Source organism: Echiichthys vipera, assembly GCF_963691815.1.
Source record: "Echiichthys vipera genome assembly, chromosome: 18".
In the NCBI taxonomy this organism is placed as follows: Eukaryota; Metazoa; Chordata; class Actinopteri; order Perciformes; family Trachinidae; genus Echiichthys; species Echiichthys vipera.
In genome coordinates this window covers 5,167,944-5,188,875 of record NC_139843.1, presented here as the reverse complement: position 1 = coordinate 5,188,875, position 20,932 = coordinate 5,167,944, and the positions used below count along the sequence as shown (strand labels likewise).

Here is a 20,932-nt window from a genome sequence, read left to right as displayed (position 1 = left end):
GAATTAATAAATGCATAAATGGGATTATTGTACTGTTTATACCTCACTGTAGATTAGCATCAACAGCTTTGGAGTACAGGAGGTAAACAAGATGTTTTTAAATGTTAGGGTTAGGGTTAGGGTTAGCCATCAGCCATACATAAGCCATACATGACTCCTTAAATAATTACACTTAAAGTTCATTACAAATGTAAATGTAATTCAGATAAACTTTTGTTTTTAATGCGGTCGTCCACTGTCAACAAAAAACTGTCAACAAACGAGAGAAGCACAAACCGTCGTGGTCTTAGATTTTGGATTAGTTTGTTTCCTGTTTTATTGTGAAAATCCTTCTCCCCTTGTGTCATATCTGGCTTTTACTGGACTGGAAGTCTTTGCCTTTTTCCGATCTGTTTTCCTCCACACCTGTGTTTTAGTATAGTAACAGTTTTTATCTGTGTTCCTGCTTGTCTTCCCTCGTCAGCTTGTCTCGTTACCACATCAGTGTGTATCCCTGTCCACTCCAACTGTATCTTGTTCTGTGATTGGTCCGGTCTATATTTACCCTTTTCCCATTTTGCTTCTTGTCAGATTGTCCTCTCCAGCGTTTTCCTGTGTTGAAGCCTTTTTCTCGCCTGTGTTTTTTCGCCTGTGCTTTGGTTTGGATCCCATGTTTTTGGGCACTATTCTTTCTTTTTCTCATGTCCTGCCTGTGCCGTTTCCACCTGCCAGTTTCAACTGTGACACAAACACACATTTCTCACTAAATTCTCACTGCGACTTATCAAAAAGATGCAACCGTTGTGGATTGAAATGTAACATTTGAGTGTTTTTCAGTTGAAAGGTTTTTGTTTAGTTAATCGGACACTGATGGGGCAGGGCTGGCTTGTTCTTACCTGACTCTGCCAGATGGATTGATTCGCATGATTCTCATTTGCTCAGCATTTCCATCTGGGAACTCTTGTTTGGAGATCTTTTGGGAAGGGGTGAAAATACTGGTTGCTGATTGGATGAACCATCTATCTATCACCAACATACGGGCCAAATCAACCAATCAGATCAACAAAGCGTATGACGTACTAACAGCGTCGAGGCAAAGCTCAGAAAGTAAACAACATGTGGGTAAAGGAGATTTTCCCTTTGTGTTTAACGTGAATTTACGGATCAAAGGCCCAATTTCAGGAGCCTGGTCCATATTCAACAGAAGGATCCAGAGAACAAAGAGTTAGCGAGCGGCTTGCTCATAGCTGCTCATCTCATCCGTGGAAGCCTCCATGTTGTTAACACTCAACAGTGTCTTCTCGTTTCGTCACTTAAATCCGCCTCAAAACCAACGTCGGTTCAGTCTCTTGGTCAAACTTCTCCAAATTTTCTCCGTCGCACGTTTCCAGACTGATCTGGGAGTAAAACACAACGGAGCTCAGAGATCAGGATGGTCTCACAAGCCTGGGATTGTTCTTCTTTATATCTACATTTTTTATAATGTGATGTGTTAAATTAAATCAACCTTTTCTGTCATCTTGCAAAGCTGCAACTGTACAATGCAAAATGACAAGACGTTTCCCAGGGAATATCAGAGACACACACAAAATCTGAACATTAACACATACTGTATAAAAACAACATAACAATCCATGATGTCCAGTTAATATCCAGTAAAAACAGAAGGAATATTTAAAAAGTACAGGTGAAAAATCAATAAAATACAAGTAAAAAGAGTCAGAATTTGTCAGCTAAGGTAAAGTTTGAGCTTCTGTTCAAACATAATTCTGCTCTAGCTGATGGAAATAAAGAGTTTGGTCTGTGATTCAGTCTGTCTCTGACTTCATGTCCTTTCTTTGTGTCTAGAGAATAGTGTAGGTTAATTGACACATGAGCAGAGGGTAATTGGAGAGTGCTTATCCCCTGTAAGTGTGTGTGTGTGTGTATCTGTTTGAATACCCGGGTGTGGCACACTGTCGCTCTGCACCGCAATCATGAAATCAGAGACTCACACACACTGTCTGCCTGCCTTCCTGCCTGTTTGTCTTCAACTCTTCATCTCCACTTATTTTACTCTCCAAATTCAGAAGCATCCATTGAATCTACATGAACAAGCAAACCTCCCATTAAAACTGATATCCCTCTGTTGTGGACTTCTGGCAGTTATTCAGCCTCCCAAAGGGCTTTCCATATAAAATATACCCTTTTTTTTCAGCTAATAACACACAAGCCTTAAAGGATTTATTCAACTTATCTCTAATTGCAGGGATTCATGGGGAAGCAGCTTCTGACTGACGCATAAACACAGCCTAGAAAAGGCTCTGAGTTATTAAAGATGTGTAATTGTTTTTAAATATTTCGCAGTTTTTCTTTGCAAAGGCGTTTATTATTTTTGGAATCTGTTGTGTGTCTTTAATGACATTTGTAGTTGCATATACATGTTGTACATGTTATACATGTTGTTGTATACATGCACCAGTTATTTTGTGTACCTGCAGTCGCCTTTCTGAAGTAAACATGACAACCTGACCCTCTCTCTCTCTGTCGTTCTGCAGACGGATGTAAACGCCTGTTATCTGCGATCAGCTCGGGCCGGGAACCTCGAGAAAGCTTTGGACTACCTGAAGAATGGAGTCGACATCAATATTTGCAATCAGGTTAGACGCATGATAATGTGCAATCTTTAATAAAGGGGTTTTATGTACTGTACAATATGTGAATATAGGGTTTAATCGCTGTATTTTAATTTATTTCTCTTTCTCCAGAACGGACTGAATGCTCTGCATCTGGCCTCCAAGGAGGGCCATGTGGAGGTGGTGGCTGAGCTCATCAAGCACGGCGCCAACGTGGACGCAGCGACTAAGGTGTGTGTGCCACCCAGGAGTCTCTCACACACACACACACACACACACACACACACACACACACACACACACACACACACACACACACACACACACACACACACACACACACACACACACACACACACACAACACACACACAAACAATTCCTGTTGTTTGCTTTGTCAGCTCCTTCCCAATGTCACATTGCTTAAGCAGCAGGAAAGGAGATGATGAATGGCAGCATAGCGATTCATTGAAAGGAAATCTCGTCTCCTCGTGTTCATGACTGCGTCTCCCACATCAGTGTTTCTGTCTAAGTGATGTGACAGCGATGTGACTCCACGCAGTAAATGTTTCCATCGAGAGGAAAGTAATTAGATTTAATCAGGATGCATCACCTGCTAGTAACTCTTCTGGAGCCGCCTGCACCAGCGATTTCAAACTTAGCCTCAAAGAACATTTACTGAAGTATTTCCATTTTATGCTCTTTGTACTAGCGAGTCAACACGTCATCCAACAAGCAGTCTTGATCTATACGGAGGCTTAAATCCAGCCGAGAAATCTGCTTTTTCAAGGAGAAATATAGGATTTCTCTGATTTACACAGCATTACTGTAGACCAGTGATTTTCAACCTTTTATGAGCCGCGGCACATTTTTTACATTTACTAAATCCTGGGGCACACCACCAACCAAAATGACACAAAATGACACTCTGACACAGTAACACATATAGTTAATATGTTTATTAATGTATTTATACACTCACTTAGTGTGAAACCTGGGCCTGTTTCAATGAACACAAAATGGATATCCCGCTAGGAATGGTAGAAAGACACACACGAAGCTCTTGCTCAACAGCTCTCAGTCTCTCTCTGTTTTTAGTTTAGTAGACCACAGCTATATTCAGTATTTTCACATTAAAGGGGTAGGTCAGATTTTTTGTGTGGTTGTATGAGGTATGTGTCCATAGTCAGTGTGTTATGTACAGTAGATGTTGGTCGGCACGCCCCTAGGACAGGCACGGAGACTAATAAAATTCCATATATATATTATACAGGCACGGATAATAAATGTCTGCTGTGGATGGGGAAGCATTTAAACATATTTTAGACACCTTAAGAATCAATTTAAGTGTTTGCTATATTTAGATTATATCCAGCGCTTTAACTTGATGTCAGTCAGCCCTGTTTAAGTTGATGCAGGGGAAACTGATGCTGTTTTATTCTCTCATCAAAACCGCCAGACTCCACTGACAAAAGCGGTAATTTAACCGCACAGAGCAGGAGTTGCTGGTCTACAGCTGCCTCGATCGGTTACTTTATTTGCGTTAATTGTATGACTTCAGTGTTTTAAATGGTTAAGAGCTAACAAACACACAAGCTAACATATCAAGGCGCGTAGACCAACAACTCCTTTGTTCTGTGAGGTTAAATGGCTGTTTTTGTCAGTGGGGTCTGGTGGCTTTACTAAACTGGCATCTGTTTGTTGATAAGTTCATTATATCAGCTTTACAGGGTGATAATATGTCAGCGTTGTGTTTACAGCTTGTGTCCGCTGCCAAAAATCAGTTAATGCAGGTTTAAGTGCATATTAACACAGAGGTTGAAGAGGTTGAAGCACCCGTTTGTGCATCACTTCTGCGTATTTACGACATGACAGGAAACTGCTGGCTAACTCGTTATACTTACATGGTTACACACACATGAAATTGTGCTTTCCTGTCAGTCGAGGAGTAGAAGAGAGGGAAAAGGAGATACAGCAGTTGAGATTCAGGAATGAGGGTGTGTGTGTGTGTGTGTGTGTGTGTGTGTGTGTGTGTGTGTGGAGGCAGCAGGGATGACAACATGGCAACAGCTGCTGCTTAGCTGCTATAGATGACAGACACACACGCACACGCACGCACGCACACACACACACACACACACACACACACACACACACACACACACACACACACACACACACACACACACACACACACACACACACACACACACACACACACAACAGGTGCATCCATTAAAGCTTCAGTATAGGAAACTCACTCTCATACCAACTCCCTTCTCTTTAAATGGGATGGGGTTTCCTTCACTTTAGACCTCTCACCCTCCTGCTGCACCTTCCTGTAACCATCCAGGAGGCATGGCTGGATTACTGAAGGGGCCCTCAGGGTACAGGCCCAGGGGCCCGAGGAGTCAGGCACCCTGACTCACAAAATATTGCTGAAAAAAAAACACATAATCCCTACAAATGACCAAAAATGACCACAAAGACACCTAAAGTTATTATAAAGACACACAAAATGACTACAAAGTGATAGAAATATATGCAAAACAATTCAAAACATGAACATACCAATTACAAACTACTCAAAGTCCCCACAAAGACAGACAAAGGCATGTAACATGAATCAAGATGTTTGCAAAAAGATGACAAAGGGAACCTAAAGAAACAAAAAAAATTCACTAAAAATAGACACAAAACAATGACAAACAACCCCTAAATGACTAGAAACATGTAAAAACGACTAAAATTAGGTGCAAAAAGACCAAAGAGTTATAACAAAGAGATGCAACATTACTAAAGTTTGTCGATTAGTCTCTTTTTGTAGCGGGGTGAAAGTTGGGGGGTGTTCAGGAGGAGATAGCACGTCAGCAGTAGACGCCACAAAGAAGTGGACTACATCATGTGAAAGCTGGGAGCCTGAAGATGAATTTGAGTTCTTCTAGTCATAAATCTTTAATAAATATTGCATTTGTTGCTTTTTCAAATGCTGAACGTTTAGAGTGTATAAGGGCTCAGAGCATAATGATTTGGAGCCAACGCTCTTATAATCTGAGGGCTTAGGAGGCTGTAAACAGGAAGTGTTTTAGCCTTTATTTGTTTACATTTTGGTAAATTGACACCACTAAAAGCATGCTGAATTATCTGTTAGCATTTCCTGTTTGCAACATATCCGATAATGTACAAGTGGCCGTCACTAAACTACTTTAAAACTGAATTAAACTTAAAAACCTGATGTTTCTGAGGTTTACAGTCCTAGGCAGCGTCAGTTTTTGGGCTTTTATTGGCCAGCAGAGATATTTTACTTGTTTTATTAAATAACACTGAAAATAAAAGTAGTGTTGCTTAAATGCTTTTTAATTATTTTCATGTCTTTTCAAAGCAGAAAGGAAACACAGCCCTGCACATAGCTTCCCTCGCCGGGCAGACCGACGTGGTGAAGGAGCTCGTCACCCACAGCGCCAACGTCAATGCACAGTCTCAGGTAAGACCCACACACACACACACACACACACACACACACACACACACACACACACACACACACACACACTCACACAAAGCTCTCTAACTGTGAATTCATCACTGTTAGAAATCCATGTTTGAGTGTGGGCGTTCATGCGGATGAATGCGTATACAGCTATTGTACGGTGTGTGTGTGTGTGTGTGTGTGTGTGTGTGTGTGTGTGTGTGTGTGTGTGTGTGTGTGTGTGTGTGTGTGTGTGTGTGTGTGTGTGTGTGTGTGTGTGTGTGTGTGTGTGTGTGTGTGTGTGTGTGTGTGTGTGTGTGTGTGTGTGTGTGTGTGTGTGTGTGTGTGTGTGTGTGTGTGTGTGTGTGTGTGTTTGCTGTGTCAGCAGCTCTGCAGTGCTTCCTGGCCAACATTCAGTCGTCAGCACAGACACACACACACACACACACATACCGCTTTGGTCACCACAGCAACCATAATAAATGTCAACGTCAAAGCCCTGGTCGGAGCTGTAGAGAGGAAGAAAGTTGTTATTGATGAGCTATAATCGTTCTCATTGTTATATAGATTTTTAAATTAGATCAGGATTCAAACTACAGCATCTTAACAAAACACACACACACACACACACACACACACACACACACACACACACACACAGACAGCGACACCAGATATAAAATAATCAAATTCACAGCATTTTACATTCATGTTAGTTTATATATATAACTCTTCATCAGTGTTTCCTCAGCTTCGGATCGGGCCGAACGAAGCCCCATAGCTGTGATATAATCCCAATATACCGTAGTCTGTCGTGAGATATTGCTCATTTATATCACAGCTATTAACCAATCAGATTGCATTATAAATGTGTAGCTGAAATAAAGCAAATCAAACTTCGACAGGTTGATACAGGAATCTTATATCACCCGGAGTGGGTTTATTGCGTCCAAAGACTCGGCTGTGGACATAAACACTGTGCACAAACTGAACCATAAGGGCGTGCAGTCGGTCACTAATGTGCAGTTTTATTCTTCTTAAGTCTTTAAATGTAGTTTTATTTCCACTGCGTCCTTCATCACTGCATTTAAACTGTGACGTGTCAAATAAATGTGTGTTATGAAAGAAACTGTTGTTGCATCGACAACAGAATAAATACAAAAAGAAGGAGGTTTTTTTGTGCATGCTGAAGTGATTTTTGGATCCTCGTGTTGCCATGGAGATCTGCGTTCCTGGCCTTGTTCTAGTGTCGCATCACACACACACACACACACACACACAAACACACACACACACTTGAGCCTCCGGCTTTTATCTGCTGTTATCAGGTGTGAGGTATGTACGGAGGTGACAGTATGCAGCTGGAATAGTTCACCCATGTCGTGGAGATCAGATGAAGTCTACAGTCATTGTACTGAACACTGTTGTGTACTGTATATAAAAGTGTTTTTGATTGAATTAAGAAACCATTTATAGATTGTTTTTGTCTGTTTTTGGCTGATTCAGTAAATCAAATCCACAATGACCTAATGCAAGCAGAGATATTAAAGTGTAATTCCGGCGCAGAATCAACCCAATGGTCCTTTTCTGCACTTACATACATCAATTAAGCCATGGACACAGGTTTTTTTTTTTCATTTATGAACTATTAACGGAGAAATCCGGGAGAGTCGCTTACAGCCGGACCTGGCTAACAGTGATTAGCTCGGGGCAGCACGGTGAAGGCATTAAAAGGTCTTTTTTAACCACTAATACTGCTGAAAATAACAGCAAACCTCTGCAGCAGCATGAGAAGAGTCCCTACACACAAAACAAAGCACCAACAACGTAGTTAGTGAACCCAGAGTTTATTAAAAGAGTGTTTTAAAGACTTACCTACTGGCCCCTGTACCAGCTCCTCTCATAGTTAAGTCCATTCAAGTGGATTAGCAAAGTCAATCCCAAAGGAAGGAGCCCATTGGTGCTTTGTTGTGTGTGTAGGGACTCTTCTCATGCTGCTGCAGAGGTTTGCTGTTATTTTCAGCAGCATTAGTGGTTAACAAAGACATTTGAATGCCTTCATTGTACTGCCCCGAGCTAATCAGTGTTAGCCACGTCCGGCTGTTAGCGACTCTCCCGGATCTCTCTCTTAATAGTTTTTACATGGAAAAAACTGTCTCAATGGCTTATTTGATGTTTGTATGTGCTGAAAACGACCATGATATGACTAACATTCAGTCTTCACAGGTCTCATACAGTATTTTGAGTTCTTCTCATAATAAATCTGTAATAAATATTGTGTTTTGTGTCTATTCAGATGAAAGTATGGTGTGAGTGTAAGTGCTTAGAGCATTATGATATTTTGAGGTTTTTTGAGAGATTTTGAAGTTATTTTTGGTCTATTTGTTTAAGAGAGCAGCCGTCTGAGTACCTTTGCCGTCATATTGGTGCAAAATCCACATAGAAAAGTCCATTTTCATTCCAGCTCAAACTATATCACTATATCAGCCGTCTTATTGGAAATCTGAAATCAAATAATACAAAGTTACACATGTCTTTAGAGTATTTCCAGTTTTCAAAACATCTTATTTTGCTATAACTATTAAAATAGCAGCAAAATAAAAGGTATAGAAAATACAAACAAACAATTAAGGGGCGAAAAACCTAACTGTGTCATGATAAGGATTTCTCATAAGCACAGGACGATACTCCCATATGTTTGACTTCCTGTTCACATGTTCATATTCAAACTCTCGGAGTTCAAACAGAGAGTGTAAAGGTGTAACGGTCCTATTAAAGCAGACCTCATGACCACGACTGCAGTTCTGATTCAGTGTTTTCTCTTTTCTTCCAGAATGGCTTCACGCCGTTGTACATGGCGGCGCAGGAGAACCACATGGATGTGGTGCAGTACTTACTGGACCACGGCTCCAGCCAGAGCATCGCCACAGAGGTAACTAGACCCTCAATGTGCATTTACACTTGTTTGCACACACACTCGCATCAGCCCCCTCATTACACTGCAGCACTGTGACCGACACATAGGTGCAAACGGTAGATGGGTGGCTGAATCACAGGAGGTCATTGTTTACGATGATGTAAGGGTGAATATAGATGAACCTGGTGTCTAAATAGTGACGAAAGTAAAGACAGTTGGAGCGAACGAGGTGGAGAGAACGACGGTCAATGCAGAGTGACCTTGACTGAAGAACAAGTGACGTTACAGCAGCCTGGTGTGTGTGTGTGTGTGTGTGTGTGTGTGTGTGTGTGTGTGTGTGTGTGTGTGTGTGTGTGCGTGTGCGTGCGTGTGTGTCTGTGTGTGTCTCTGACTCGCTGCAGACTTTTCATTCCTAGTAAATCTTTAAAATGCTTTTATTTATTACATTGTCTCAAACATCTGTTCACTGTACAAACAGGAGTGAATATTGTTGGGGACTATTTTCAGAGGCGTATTAATGCACATGTGGTGCTCTTATGAGTATTTGGGGCAGCAGGGCAGTGTGTGTGTGTCTCTGTGTGTGTGGATGTCTGTGTGTGTGTCTGTGTGTGTGTGTGTGTGTTCCCTCCTCATCCTCCTCTCTCTTTCTCCCTCTCCATCACTCCTCATTTAGTCTCCACCACCACATCTCGCGGTTCTACTTCTTTCTTCCGCCTCCTCCTCCTCAGCAGGAGACATATGTGAATTATTCATGTGAGGAAATATATATCTATGTTTGTAGCAACTCATGGTGTTGAATAATTCATATTTAACCATTTCAGCAGAGCATGAGGCAGGATAGATCACAAATCATATTTAAAGGCTTTTTTAGTGCACTGCAGTGTAGAAACTGTACGGACACAGAGTATGAGAAAAATAATGTGTTTTTTGAACATTAAAGCATGTAAACAACCAGAATATTGGACCTTTAATGTTATTAATTTAAGCTCCAATGCTAATTTAGCTTCAGCGAGGGGAATATTCTGCTGTGTCACTGCAAGTTTTGAAGCTTGGAGACAAAGATCAGAAACCCTCTTGCTGCCGCTGTTGTCTCTTGAGTTATTTTGAGGACATTAAACTGACTTTGTTTCCTTTTTTCCTGAATCCATAATGAAGCCGATGAAACAGGAGCGAAGTGTTCTGGGACGGCTCATGACTTTAGAAAAGAAAAGACTACGTTTATGCAGTCCAGCATGTTTGTGTGCCCGTGGGTGTGTGCGCTGCAGAAATGCTTTGTCGACCTGATTTTGAATATGTGCTAGCATGTGTTTGTTTGGCTGTTCTCGTCTGTACAGTTTTGTGTGCGTGTGTGTGTGTGTGTGTGTGTGTGTGTGTGTGTGTGTGTGTGTGTGTGCTCTCTAAGGGGAGCTTCTGCTTTGATGTGTGGGTGTAGTGATGCTGAGTTGGTTTTATCCAGACGGTCGGCGTCCTGTGTAAACACACACACACGCACAATCCCTGTGTTGTCTTTGATGATTCATGGATACTGCTGCTGCTACAGCCTCTGCTGTGTCTCATGTGTTTTATTGCCCGTGTTAATGGACGTGTATGCAGAAGGAGGCGGTTAGCGTCGTCTTTGTTTTCCTCTTGGTTTGTGCCCATTAGCGGCTAAATTTCCTTTCCATTCGTCCTTGAGCGAGACACTGAACTCGTACTCGAGCACTCACACTCTCTTCAGAGCGTTAGCTAAAATGCCTGAATTGACAAATGGCTGTGAGATCGCCTCGTGCTTGTTAAGCCCCTTAGAGACCACCAACCCCTTTACTAAAGAAGTAAAGAAAGATTTATTGATGAGTCAGCACAAGGACAGAAATGTAAAGAGACTGTGTCACCACTCGGACAGTTTTTGGCTAAAGTGCAATCAAAACTTCTGTTTAATCTACAAATATCAATGATGGTATAACATTTTGAGTTGATTTAATGTCTAACTTCTTCCCTTCCTGACTGTGTTTCGCTTCAACTGCTCAGTTTAACTTTGTTTTTACAAGAATCGTACAAAAAGACGCTAACGCCGGTTCTCAAGCTAAAGTTTTATTTCTCGTAAATGTACCACTTTATTAATTTTTTTTATGGCTCCTTAAATGCCGTCGTACAAATAGTTTCTCTCTACGGCGCTAAAGATATTTTGAATTTTAAGCTAACTTTCTTGTCTATTGGTTTAGCTGCAGGTATCTGCTATCAGCTTACATGAAGTATTGGGGACACCTTTATGTTCACAGGGTCCTACAGCTTTTTATATAAACGAACAGTGTAAGAGGTTTGAAAGGAATATCTTTGTGGTTCAAATTACAATAGAACGAAGGGAGGTGGACGTTTCAAATGCAGTTAGAATGGTACAAATCCGTTCAGCCACTGTGGAGATATAAATGTCTCAAGTCAATTAAACGGTCCACAAATCTTGGGGGAGTAGGTTTCAAGGAGTATACCATCAGTAGGCTGTAGGTACATGATTTCAGTATGTTGAGCAAAAGACATTTGACGTAGGGGGGAAAAAACGCTCCTGCGGTATTCACCTGGTCCTTTTGCGTTTGGTTCACAGGATGGTTTCACTCCCCTGGCGGTGGCGTTGCAGCAAGGCCACGACCAGGTGGTTTCTCTGCTGCTGGAAAACGACACCAAGGGGAAGGTCCGCCTGCCTGCGCTGCACATCGCCGCACGGAAAGACGACACCAAGGCGGCCGCGCTCCTCCTCCAGAACGACCACAACGCTGACGTGGAGTCCAAGGTATGCTCGCAACTCCCGTCAGGACCCACTGTTGGAGAGGAAGGGATTTTGTTTAAATACTATCCATGTTTTTCCTCGTCCCGTGAGGCCATGGGTGAATAATGGGCGTGACTTCAGGTTATGTCTTTCACTGAACTGGTTAGCCGCACCTGAAACTGTACGGTAAATAATTTCTTATAGACTGTGGGAGAATAAATATTGGTAGATATAACATATCATTACTAATTAATGAGCTTTAAAGATGCTTCTAGCTGGCTTTCTTTCAGCTTCAGGTCACATTTTGACCATTTGACATCAGATACACATACACGGGAGAATGGTGGTTAGCACTGTCACCTCACAGCGAGAGGGATCCTGGTTCGAATCCCGGCTGGGGCCCTTCTGTGTGGAGTTTGCATGTTCTCCCCGTGTCTGCGTGGGTTTTCTCCGGGTTCTCCGGTTGCCTCCCACAGTCCAAAGACGTGCAGGTGTTCGGTTCATTGATGACTCTAAAATTGCCCGTAGGTGTGAATGGTTGTCTGTCTCTGTTCGTCTCTATGTGCCCTGCGATAGGCTGGCGTCCTGTCCAGGGTGTACCCCTGGTACCCCTGGTACACCCTGGACAGGCCCCGCCTCACGCCCGATGTCAGCTGCGATCGGCTCCAGCCCTCGGCGACCCCGACAGGGACAAGCGTTTGGAGATGAATGAATGAATGACATCAGATAAATACATTTACAACTGTGTCAATAATCGTTTTATTTCGATTATCTCGTTTAAATAATCATCGGGAGCCAAAATCGTAATTGAAAAAATGAATTTGATTAATCACGCAGCATGTAGCGTATCGTTAGCAGACAACAGTTCAGTGAAAGGAAGAAAACGTAAATTTCTTCCATAATACATTTGTATTGTATTTGTATTTTTTTGTTTTGTTTTGATTCAACTCGATGGAGATTATCGTCAGAAAACATTAAAGTCCAGAACACGTTTTGTTGTGGGACAAAACTGCAATAAAGCGTTTACATTCCTGATCAAATCTAAGTGCCTCTCAGGGTACGAGTCTCTTTGTTAGTAGAAATAAACGATCAGATCTCAGTGCAGAACAAATAACAGACTCTAAGGGAGAGTCTCGGTGCGTCATCCCAGTTGTGTGTTCCTGTTTCTTGCCTTTTCATGTCCGGCCATGTTCCCATTTATCCATCCTACGGCTTTGTGCAACCGTGGTGTCGGTGTTGTAGTTGTTGTGGTGCACTAACCACCCCATTCTCTCCTCCTCCTCCTCCTCCTCCTCTTCCTCCTTGTATTCGTTACCCTTCCGCTTCCCTCCTTTTCCCTTCTAGATGATGGTGAATAGAACAACAGAGGTACATCTTCTCTTCACTTCTTCTCTCCTCCTTCTTCCTCCTCCTCCTCCTGTCATTGTTCACTCACGGTCACCATTTGCGGAGCCAAAGCCTTCTGTCTGCTGGCGTGAATGCTTTCGCTGCTGTTTGTTTCTTTAAAGCATGCATCGCACTTCGACTTTGCTCTGTGTGCACCTGGTGGCTTGCTGCTTTTGGGCAGGGATTCAATAAAAACAATAGAGTTACCTGTAGGTTGAGCTAGAGCTTTGGGAAGTGTTTAATCTGGCGTAATGTACATTTCCACGGCAGAGCAGAGTCGTGTTATACTCAACACTGTGATGCTCTGGTTTTCATGTTTAACAGACATACTTGTCTAATCCACCTATTAAAGCTATAATATGTAACTTTTTTCACATTAAACATTTTCAAACCAGAGGATTTTGTATTTTTATGCGGCCTGTTACATTTGGTCGCCTGTCAGTGGCGTCATATCCCGTCACGTGGTCATGTTGTGGTTGTCTGCTAGAAGCTTCATACATTGTTTTCCAGTTTTTCACATTTGACTTCTTTTTGTTTTTTTTAGTCTTTATTTCAACTGGATGAATGATTTAAGTCATCGAACGTGTCGATGTCAAGTTATCAGAGAAACAAGCTGATCAAACGTCAGCGGCATTGCCTCCACGACGTCCTGTGTCGACCAAACAGCGTCGGAGAAATGCAGATTTTTAATGGGAAACTGCTTTATTCAGTGTTTTCACTGGTCTGAATCACGTGGTCCGTATGTTTTGGAGAGCACTATAAAGCCAACATTAGAACTCTTCCTTTAATATCTCAGTAGAAGTAATATTTTGATTTTTAATGATCAAAAGTAACTTTCTTTTTGTGGTTTCTCGCCAGAAAATGACTGGCAGATGGTTTTACCCTGCTGGTTTTTGTCCCTTTACTTCCTGTAAATGGTTCAGTATTGTACCTGTGTTTGGCCATGACCTCTATTTTTCCATCCACAGTAGCAACTTCCTGTAATGCTCCTATTTGAGCTACAATAATATTTGTGACATCTATCAACTAGAAAAGTGCTTTTGTTCCTTGCACTGCTTGAGAGTTTGCTCATGATGCACATTGTCTTGGATTTTGACTTTATTTTCAGTGAATTGAGTTAAATGTGTCCGTGCATGGCTTTCATCCAGCTTAGGAGAAACTGGAGGACTTCAGTTGAGCTTAACTTGTCTATTCATTTGATTTAATTGGATTTTTTTTCTGTAACAAACATGAGCTTCACATTATTCAAGATTCAAGATTCAAGTAGCTTTATTTATCCCGAGGGAAATAATTGTGAAACAGTTTCAATACAAAGATGGGAAAGGATCAGAGTGACAATAAGCATAAAAACATAAATCAAATCAAAATAAAGCTAACGTCAAATAAATCAAACAATAACTAATGTGACAGTGCAACAGACATTGTGGTTAAACGTAGGTTTATACAATATACAACAATACGCAGCGTGCAGTTTAGCAGCAGATTAAATAAAATAAGTACAAACTAAATAAGTGATAAGGACGATAAGTGATAACAGTGTTAAAAGTGTAGCAGCGTTTCTGACAGAACTAAGTTACAGTAAATAAAGAGATGTAGTGATGATATAAAGTGACAAAGTGCTTTTTTATGCTTGAAAAAGTAAAAGAAAAAAAAAATATATATATATACTAAATTTCATGAATTAAGACTGAAGTGTCAAAGCTTATCTGAATAATTTAATGGTTTTTATGTTGAATTAACACTTTTTTGGATGATTTTGAGCCGTTTAAACTAATTCGGGTTTGTTACTTTAATGTTTCAAAGTGATCTAAAGGTTACTTTAGGTCAGGTCTTTTTCAGATACTCTTTAACTAATGCAGACGCATGCTCACCTGCATGTCTTGCTTTTGTATTTCCTATCTATGAAAGCAGCCGAGTACGTTTTCTTTAGGAACTGAGACACAAACTCTTACAGTATATATCTGCATGTTTTATCATTTGACAGGAGCCTAATGTTTTCTTATATTTATGGTTATTTCCACTCCAAACCTGAACAAGAAAAGTATAAATATATATTTTATCATAGCAGGAAAATGCAGCACTCCAAGCATGTTTGACTTCTGCTCAGCCCTTCTCTGCTTTTAGCCAAACTGCTGTTTAATATCCCATCATGCTTTGCTCGTGGCTCATCAAGAGAGATGTGTCCCATCTCTTTTAATTGATTCTGTCGCTCTTTCTGTCTCTCTCAGAGCGGCTTCACTCCTCTGCATATTGCGGCTCACTACGGCAATATCAACGTAGCAACTCTTCTGCTTAACAGAGGGGCTGCTGTGGACTTCAAGGCGAGGGTAGGTACTCATACACACACACACACACACACACACACACACACACACACACACACACACACACACACAGACCTTTTGAAGTGAGTGCTGCTGCTGCAAACACTCACTCCCAGACTCTCATGAGGGTGTGTGTGTGTGTGTGTGTGTGTGTGTGTGTGTGTGTGTGTGTGTGTGTGTGTGTGTGTGTGTGTGTGTGTGTGTGTGTGTGTGTGTGTGCGTGTGCGTGTGCGTGTGCATGTGCGTGTGCGTGTGTGTGTGTGTGCGTGCATGCGTGTGTGTGTGTCTGTGTGTGCGTGTGCGTGTGTGTGTGTGTGAGAGTGTGCAGGAATCCACCACTGACACATGTAATCCTGCAGCTGTGCTCGTCGCTCTGCAGCAGGAGACGTTAACATATTTGTCTGTGTGCTATGTATGTGATCCTGTATACTTTATGCATATATATTATACTCAATAGAGCCACGCAACACCTTTATAATGTTGTTATTATTATTATTATGATTAGACGTCATGTAGGATCCAGAGTCTGAGACGGGGTTGGCAAGTAGGAAAGTATTAAGAGGTCTTTTCATGGGACACCAAGCATATATCCTTTAACATTTACTGCACAAATAGTTAGCAGAGCATGTCAAATAATCTTTCCGCAGTGCATACGTTTAAACCTCGTCCTCCTGTTATAGAAGGAAAAGGAAGGAAACTATTAAACACTGCAGTTGCTGGAGTAGTTATGTTCCCCTAGAGGGGGATATTTATCCACTTTCCTCCTACTCTGTCAAATAAATCCCCTTTTCCTCTGGTTGAGTAAGCACAATTTCAGCTAAGGGAAATGTATTAAAACGCTGTAGGCATGCACGGACAGGCTGTCTGAAATGTGTTGGACAGCTTCATTTTTAGTTGAAATGCGTTTGCAAGCCTGTTGTGAAGACGATGTCAGAGTCAGGATGGTCTATGTCTTACATTAACTAATGACTGTGGTACCGTGCGGTTCTGAACCGTGTTTTCTTTGGGGCTAAATGAGGAAACGATGCTTTTCTTTCTCTCCAGAATGACATAACACCGCTGCACGTAGCATCCAAACGTGGGAACAGCAACATGGTGCGACTGCTGCTGGAGAGAGGGGCCAAGATAGATGCACGGACCAAGGTACATGCGTGCAAAAATCGACTTAAGGAAAAAATATATTGAAAGAGGTGCTCCGTCGATTTACATTAGTATGGCACTTCCATTAAGTTGATAGTGTTGTTTTTTAAGTCTGCTTCACACTCTTTGAACAAAAACACTATTTTTTAGTCTCCAAACCCACAAGAGAAACATCCACTACCCATATTATATCATCATCTATAAGGTGTCAAGAAAACCTACTTTTGTCCACCGTTTACCAACATGTAACCCTTCAAATTAAATCCTGAATATCACCAAAGCTGCATTTGTATTGTTTAAAGACACTGTTGGTGAGGTTCACTGTTTGTTTCCTTCACAGGACGGTCTGACTCCTCTTCACTGTGGCGCCCGCAGTGGTCATGAGCAGGTGGTGGAGATGCTGCTGGACAGAGGAGCTCCGATACTGTCAAAGACAAAGGTGTGTGTGTGTGTGTGTGTGTGTGTGTGTGTGTGTGTGTGTGTGTGTGTGTGTGTGTGTGTGTGTGTGTGTGTGTGTGTGTGTGTGTGTGTGTGTGTGTGTGTGTGTGTGTGTGTGTGTGTGTGTGTGTGTGTGTGTGTGTGTGTGTGTGTGTGTGTGTGTGTGTGTGTGTGTGTGTGTGTGTGTGTGTGTGTTTTTCTGGTGATCCATTTCCATCCATTCAGATCTAAATTTTTTTCTCTCACACCAATTTCACGCTGCGAAATACAGGAATGAGAATTTTAAAACATCAACGCAGAAACTCCGTAGTCCGGTTAAAGAATGCAAATTTTACTCCTTTCAACCTTGACAAAAGCAGCCCACACCAGGTCCACTCCTTCCATTTTTACCTTTTACAATGAAAGCCCTAGACGGTGAAACTGCACACCCCAGGATTGAATACATGCAGGCGAGAATGTTGCATGTCTTTTATTCATCACACCCCCGGTTTGTAACCTTTAAGAACGGATGAGAAAAAGTTTTGCCAGAGTCGTTATAGAATTTCCCTTTTAGCTGAGCCGGAAGGCAGAGCTCTCCATCTATCGGTCAATCTTCGTTCCTACCCTCACCTGTGGTCATGAAAGCTGGGTCAGGACCAAAAGAACGAGGTCGCGGGTACAAGCGGCTGAAATGTGTTTTCTCAGGAGGGGGTCTGGAGTCTCCCTTAGAGAGAGGGGGAGAAGTTCAGCATCCGTGAGGAACTCGGAGTAGAGCCGCTGCTCCTTTGCGTTGAAAGGAGCCAGTTGAGGTGGTTCAGGATCATCTGGTAAGGATGAACCCTGGGCGCCTCCCTAGGGAGGTGATCCAGGCACGTCCAGCTGGGAGGAGGCCTCAGGGAAGACCCAGGACCAGGTGGAGAGATTATATCTCCACACTGGCCTGGGAACGCCTCAGGATCCCCCAGTTAGAGCTGGTTAATGTGGCCCGGGAAAGGGAAGTTTGGGGGCCCCTGCTAAAGCTGCTGCCCCCGCGACCTGACCCCGAATAAGAGGCTGGAGATGAGATGAGATGAGATCTGTGATTATTACAAAAAATAAAAAATGATCAATTTAGATAAAACTTAGAAGAAGACCTCACTTGACACTTTTACTTTCTCATCTATTTGTTTTACACTATGAACACTCTCATATGAGGGGAATGACTTCCTTTGTCTCACAGCCGTCTTAACCATATTCCCTTCAGAACGGTTTGTCTCCGCTCCACATGGCGACGCAGGGCGACCACCTCAACTGCGTCCAGCTGCTGCTGCACCACGAGGTGCCCGTGGATGACGTGACAAACGACTATCTGACGGCGCTGCACGTCGCCGCCCACTGCGGCCACTACAAGGTGGCAAAGGTGATCGTGGACAAGAAGGCCAACCCCAACGCCAAGGCGCTGGTGAGTAACAGGATGGAGGAGGAGAGACAGTTGGGATGGAGAAACTGTTCTCCAATTAAAAATGTTTATAATATGTCACTTGATCTGACCGAGAGACGCAGAAGGTTTAAGGAAAATGAGGAAGGAAAAGGTACAGAAAGGTAAGAGGTGGTGATGAGGTGCAGCGAGGTCAACCCTCTTTCTCATACAGACAGATTTCCAGTGGCTTGACATAGTACGCTCCACTCACAAGCTTTTATCTTAATTGGGGCGGATTTAAGGGCGCACTCACACTGTCCGTCCGTACCGTGCCCCGTGCTCTAGGGTACTTGCCCCCCCCTCCCTCTCCCTCCGTGGCCCAGGCCCGTTTGTACTCATGCTTCTTGCTGCCTAAACGTCATCACGCCGTAACACGTCACACGCATTGATGACGTCATCGCGATGCATCACTTTCTGCAGTAAACACTCCACCTCAGAACCACCGTAGGCCTCGTGCTTGTACTTGTACACGAGTGCACGCTTGTGCTCGTACATGTGCAAACATGCTTTACAAAAAACCCACCTCTCCCAAAACGGGCCGTGGCCGGCAAGCGTGCTGCAACTAGTCGCGGTACGGTTGCACTTACATTGGTCAAACGAACTAGGCTTTATCCGTGAAACTTGTTTGGGCACGGTACGGATGGACAGTGTGAGTGCGCACTGCCTAGTCTGCAGGTCTGTTCAGCTCAGTTTTTCTTGCTCATGAAACTCTGTCAACGAGGCAGCGCTGCTCTGACTCGATATTTTGTTGCTGTATAGACTATTTCTCATAAAAAATGTTTCCACAAAAGCATTTTATTGTACTGATTGAGCAACCACTGCTGTGTTGTTGTTGTGATTGGTTGTAGGTTAATATACAATTGTGATCTGTGTGGTGATGCCAGGCTAGGTCAAACCCATAATCTGTATAAAATATGGACATAGCATCCGTAACATCACCCTGAAGAGTCTGAAGAGTCAAAATGAAGCTTAAACACCCTTAATTACACAGAAATTTAAGCCTTAATGTAATCTAAACGGGTAAGTTATGTAAATATTCACTCCGTGTAGAGTTATCATGAACAGGGAAATGCATGTGTACCAGGCTTCAAACATGTTTATTTCTGCTGTGAAGTTGGGCATTTTAATTCGGGGTCTATGGAGAACGACTCGATTTTGGAGCCAGCCTCTAGTGGCCGTTCAAAGAACTGCAGCGTTCACGTTGACCTTGTAAGATTTCTGTCGCTACTTTCAATAGTAGAGATTTACTCAACAATGTGAACATTTGAATGCACTTTAAAATAGAGAAAATAAGCAGATGCATTTGAATTGAAGCTGCAGTGTTGCTTCATGTTGCAGCTGCAGCAGCATTCAGACATCTTGATGATTTGATCCCACAAACAAACCAAAAATATCCTCCTTCCTTTGAAGTTTCATTTCCTCTCTCCCTCCTCTCTTTACCTTCCTCCTCACCTCCTACCTTATCTCCACTTCGTGTGTGTTCACAACGCAAAAGAGGGAGAAAGAAAGGATTTTGAAAGAGGACGAAAGAAAGTGACAAGAAGGAAATGAATGAAGGAGACTAAAAGGAGACTTTATAACCACGGAGGCTGGCGTGTGTGTAAGACAACCATCTCTGTTCTGTAATGGGAGAAGTCTGGGTGTGGTTAGAGCACTGGGACTTTATAACCAGAGAGAATGAGAAGGGGAAAAAAAGGACACGGAAAGGAAAATGAAGTCATAGGATTGAGCCAGAAACCTCAAAGTCGAGTACAGAGAGGGAGGGAGGGAGGGAGGTACGGAGTGTGTGTTGTAAAGAAAAGTATCTATTTCAGTGCAGCATACTTTTCCCTTTTTCTTTACAGCTTTACAGTCGAGTCAATTATTTCCACACATGCTTGTCTGGTTTGCATGCAGAGGAGTGAAGAGAAAAAGTGAAAGAAAAGAGGAGGAAAAAAGCAAAGGAGGTCCCTTTGTACTGTAGTTTCCATTCGCTGTTCCAGACTTGTCTTCCGCCAGCTCAGCGAGACCTGCGGAAAAGAAACACAGACGTTTTCGGGACTATTTTTAGACTTTAAAATGCTCATATCTTTATATTGATTGTGTGTTGTTGGTGTTTTGTTTTTTTTTAGAATGGTTTCACTCCTTTGCACATTGCCTGTAAGAAAAACAGAGTCAAGGTGATGGAGCTGCTTCTGAAGCATGGAGCGTCGATACAGGCAGTTACAGAGGTAGGTGTGTGTGTGTGCGTGTGTGTAGAGTGTGTGTAGTGTGTGTGTGTGCGTGTGTGTAGTGTGTGTGTGTGCGTGTGTGTAGAGTGTATGTGTGCGTGTTTGTAGTGTGTGTTACAGAAGCACAATAGTTTTGTGTGTAATCAGTTTTTAGAGCCATAAAAGCGGAAGTACTATGATATTTCACCACACTCAAGCACACTTTTGACATACTTGTAATAATAATAATAATTTTATTTTGTAAAAAAGGTTTACAAAGTGCTTTGACGGACAAAGC

The 20,932-nt window shown here is 42.5% G+C and overlaps 1 protein-coding gene across 3 annotated transcripts in view; it reads left to right on the top strand.

Moving 5' to 3' along the window:
- LOC310961065 (uncharacterized protein) overlaps positions 1-20,932 on the top strand; it is a 156,251-nt gene that overhangs the window by 59,365 nt on the left and 75,954 nt on the right. For 2 of the 3 annotated variants that reach the window (XM_083933005.1, XM_083933007.1), the window contains exons 2-11: positions 2,517-2,618; positions 2,727-2,825; positions 5,979-6,077; positions 8,896-8,994; positions 11,558-11,743; positions 15,334-15,432; positions 16,474-16,572; positions 16,910-17,008; positions 18,230-18,427; positions 20,557-20,655. In XM_083933005.1, coding sequence (XP_083789131.1) covers positions 2,517-2,618; positions 2,727-2,825; positions 5,979-6,077; positions 8,896-8,994; positions 11,558-11,743; positions 15,334-15,432; positions 16,474-16,572; positions 16,910-17,008; positions 18,230-18,427; positions 20,557-20,655 — 1,179 coding nt within the window. Of the gene's footprint in view, positions 1-2,516; positions 2,619-2,726; positions 2,826-5,978; positions 6,078-8,895; positions 8,995-11,557; positions 11,744-13,063; positions 13,088-15,333; positions 15,433-16,473; positions 16,573-16,909; positions 17,009-18,229; positions 18,428-20,556; positions 20,656-20,932 lie in introns of all 3 variants that reach the window. The other variant, XM_083933006.1, reaches the window with a different exon arrangement.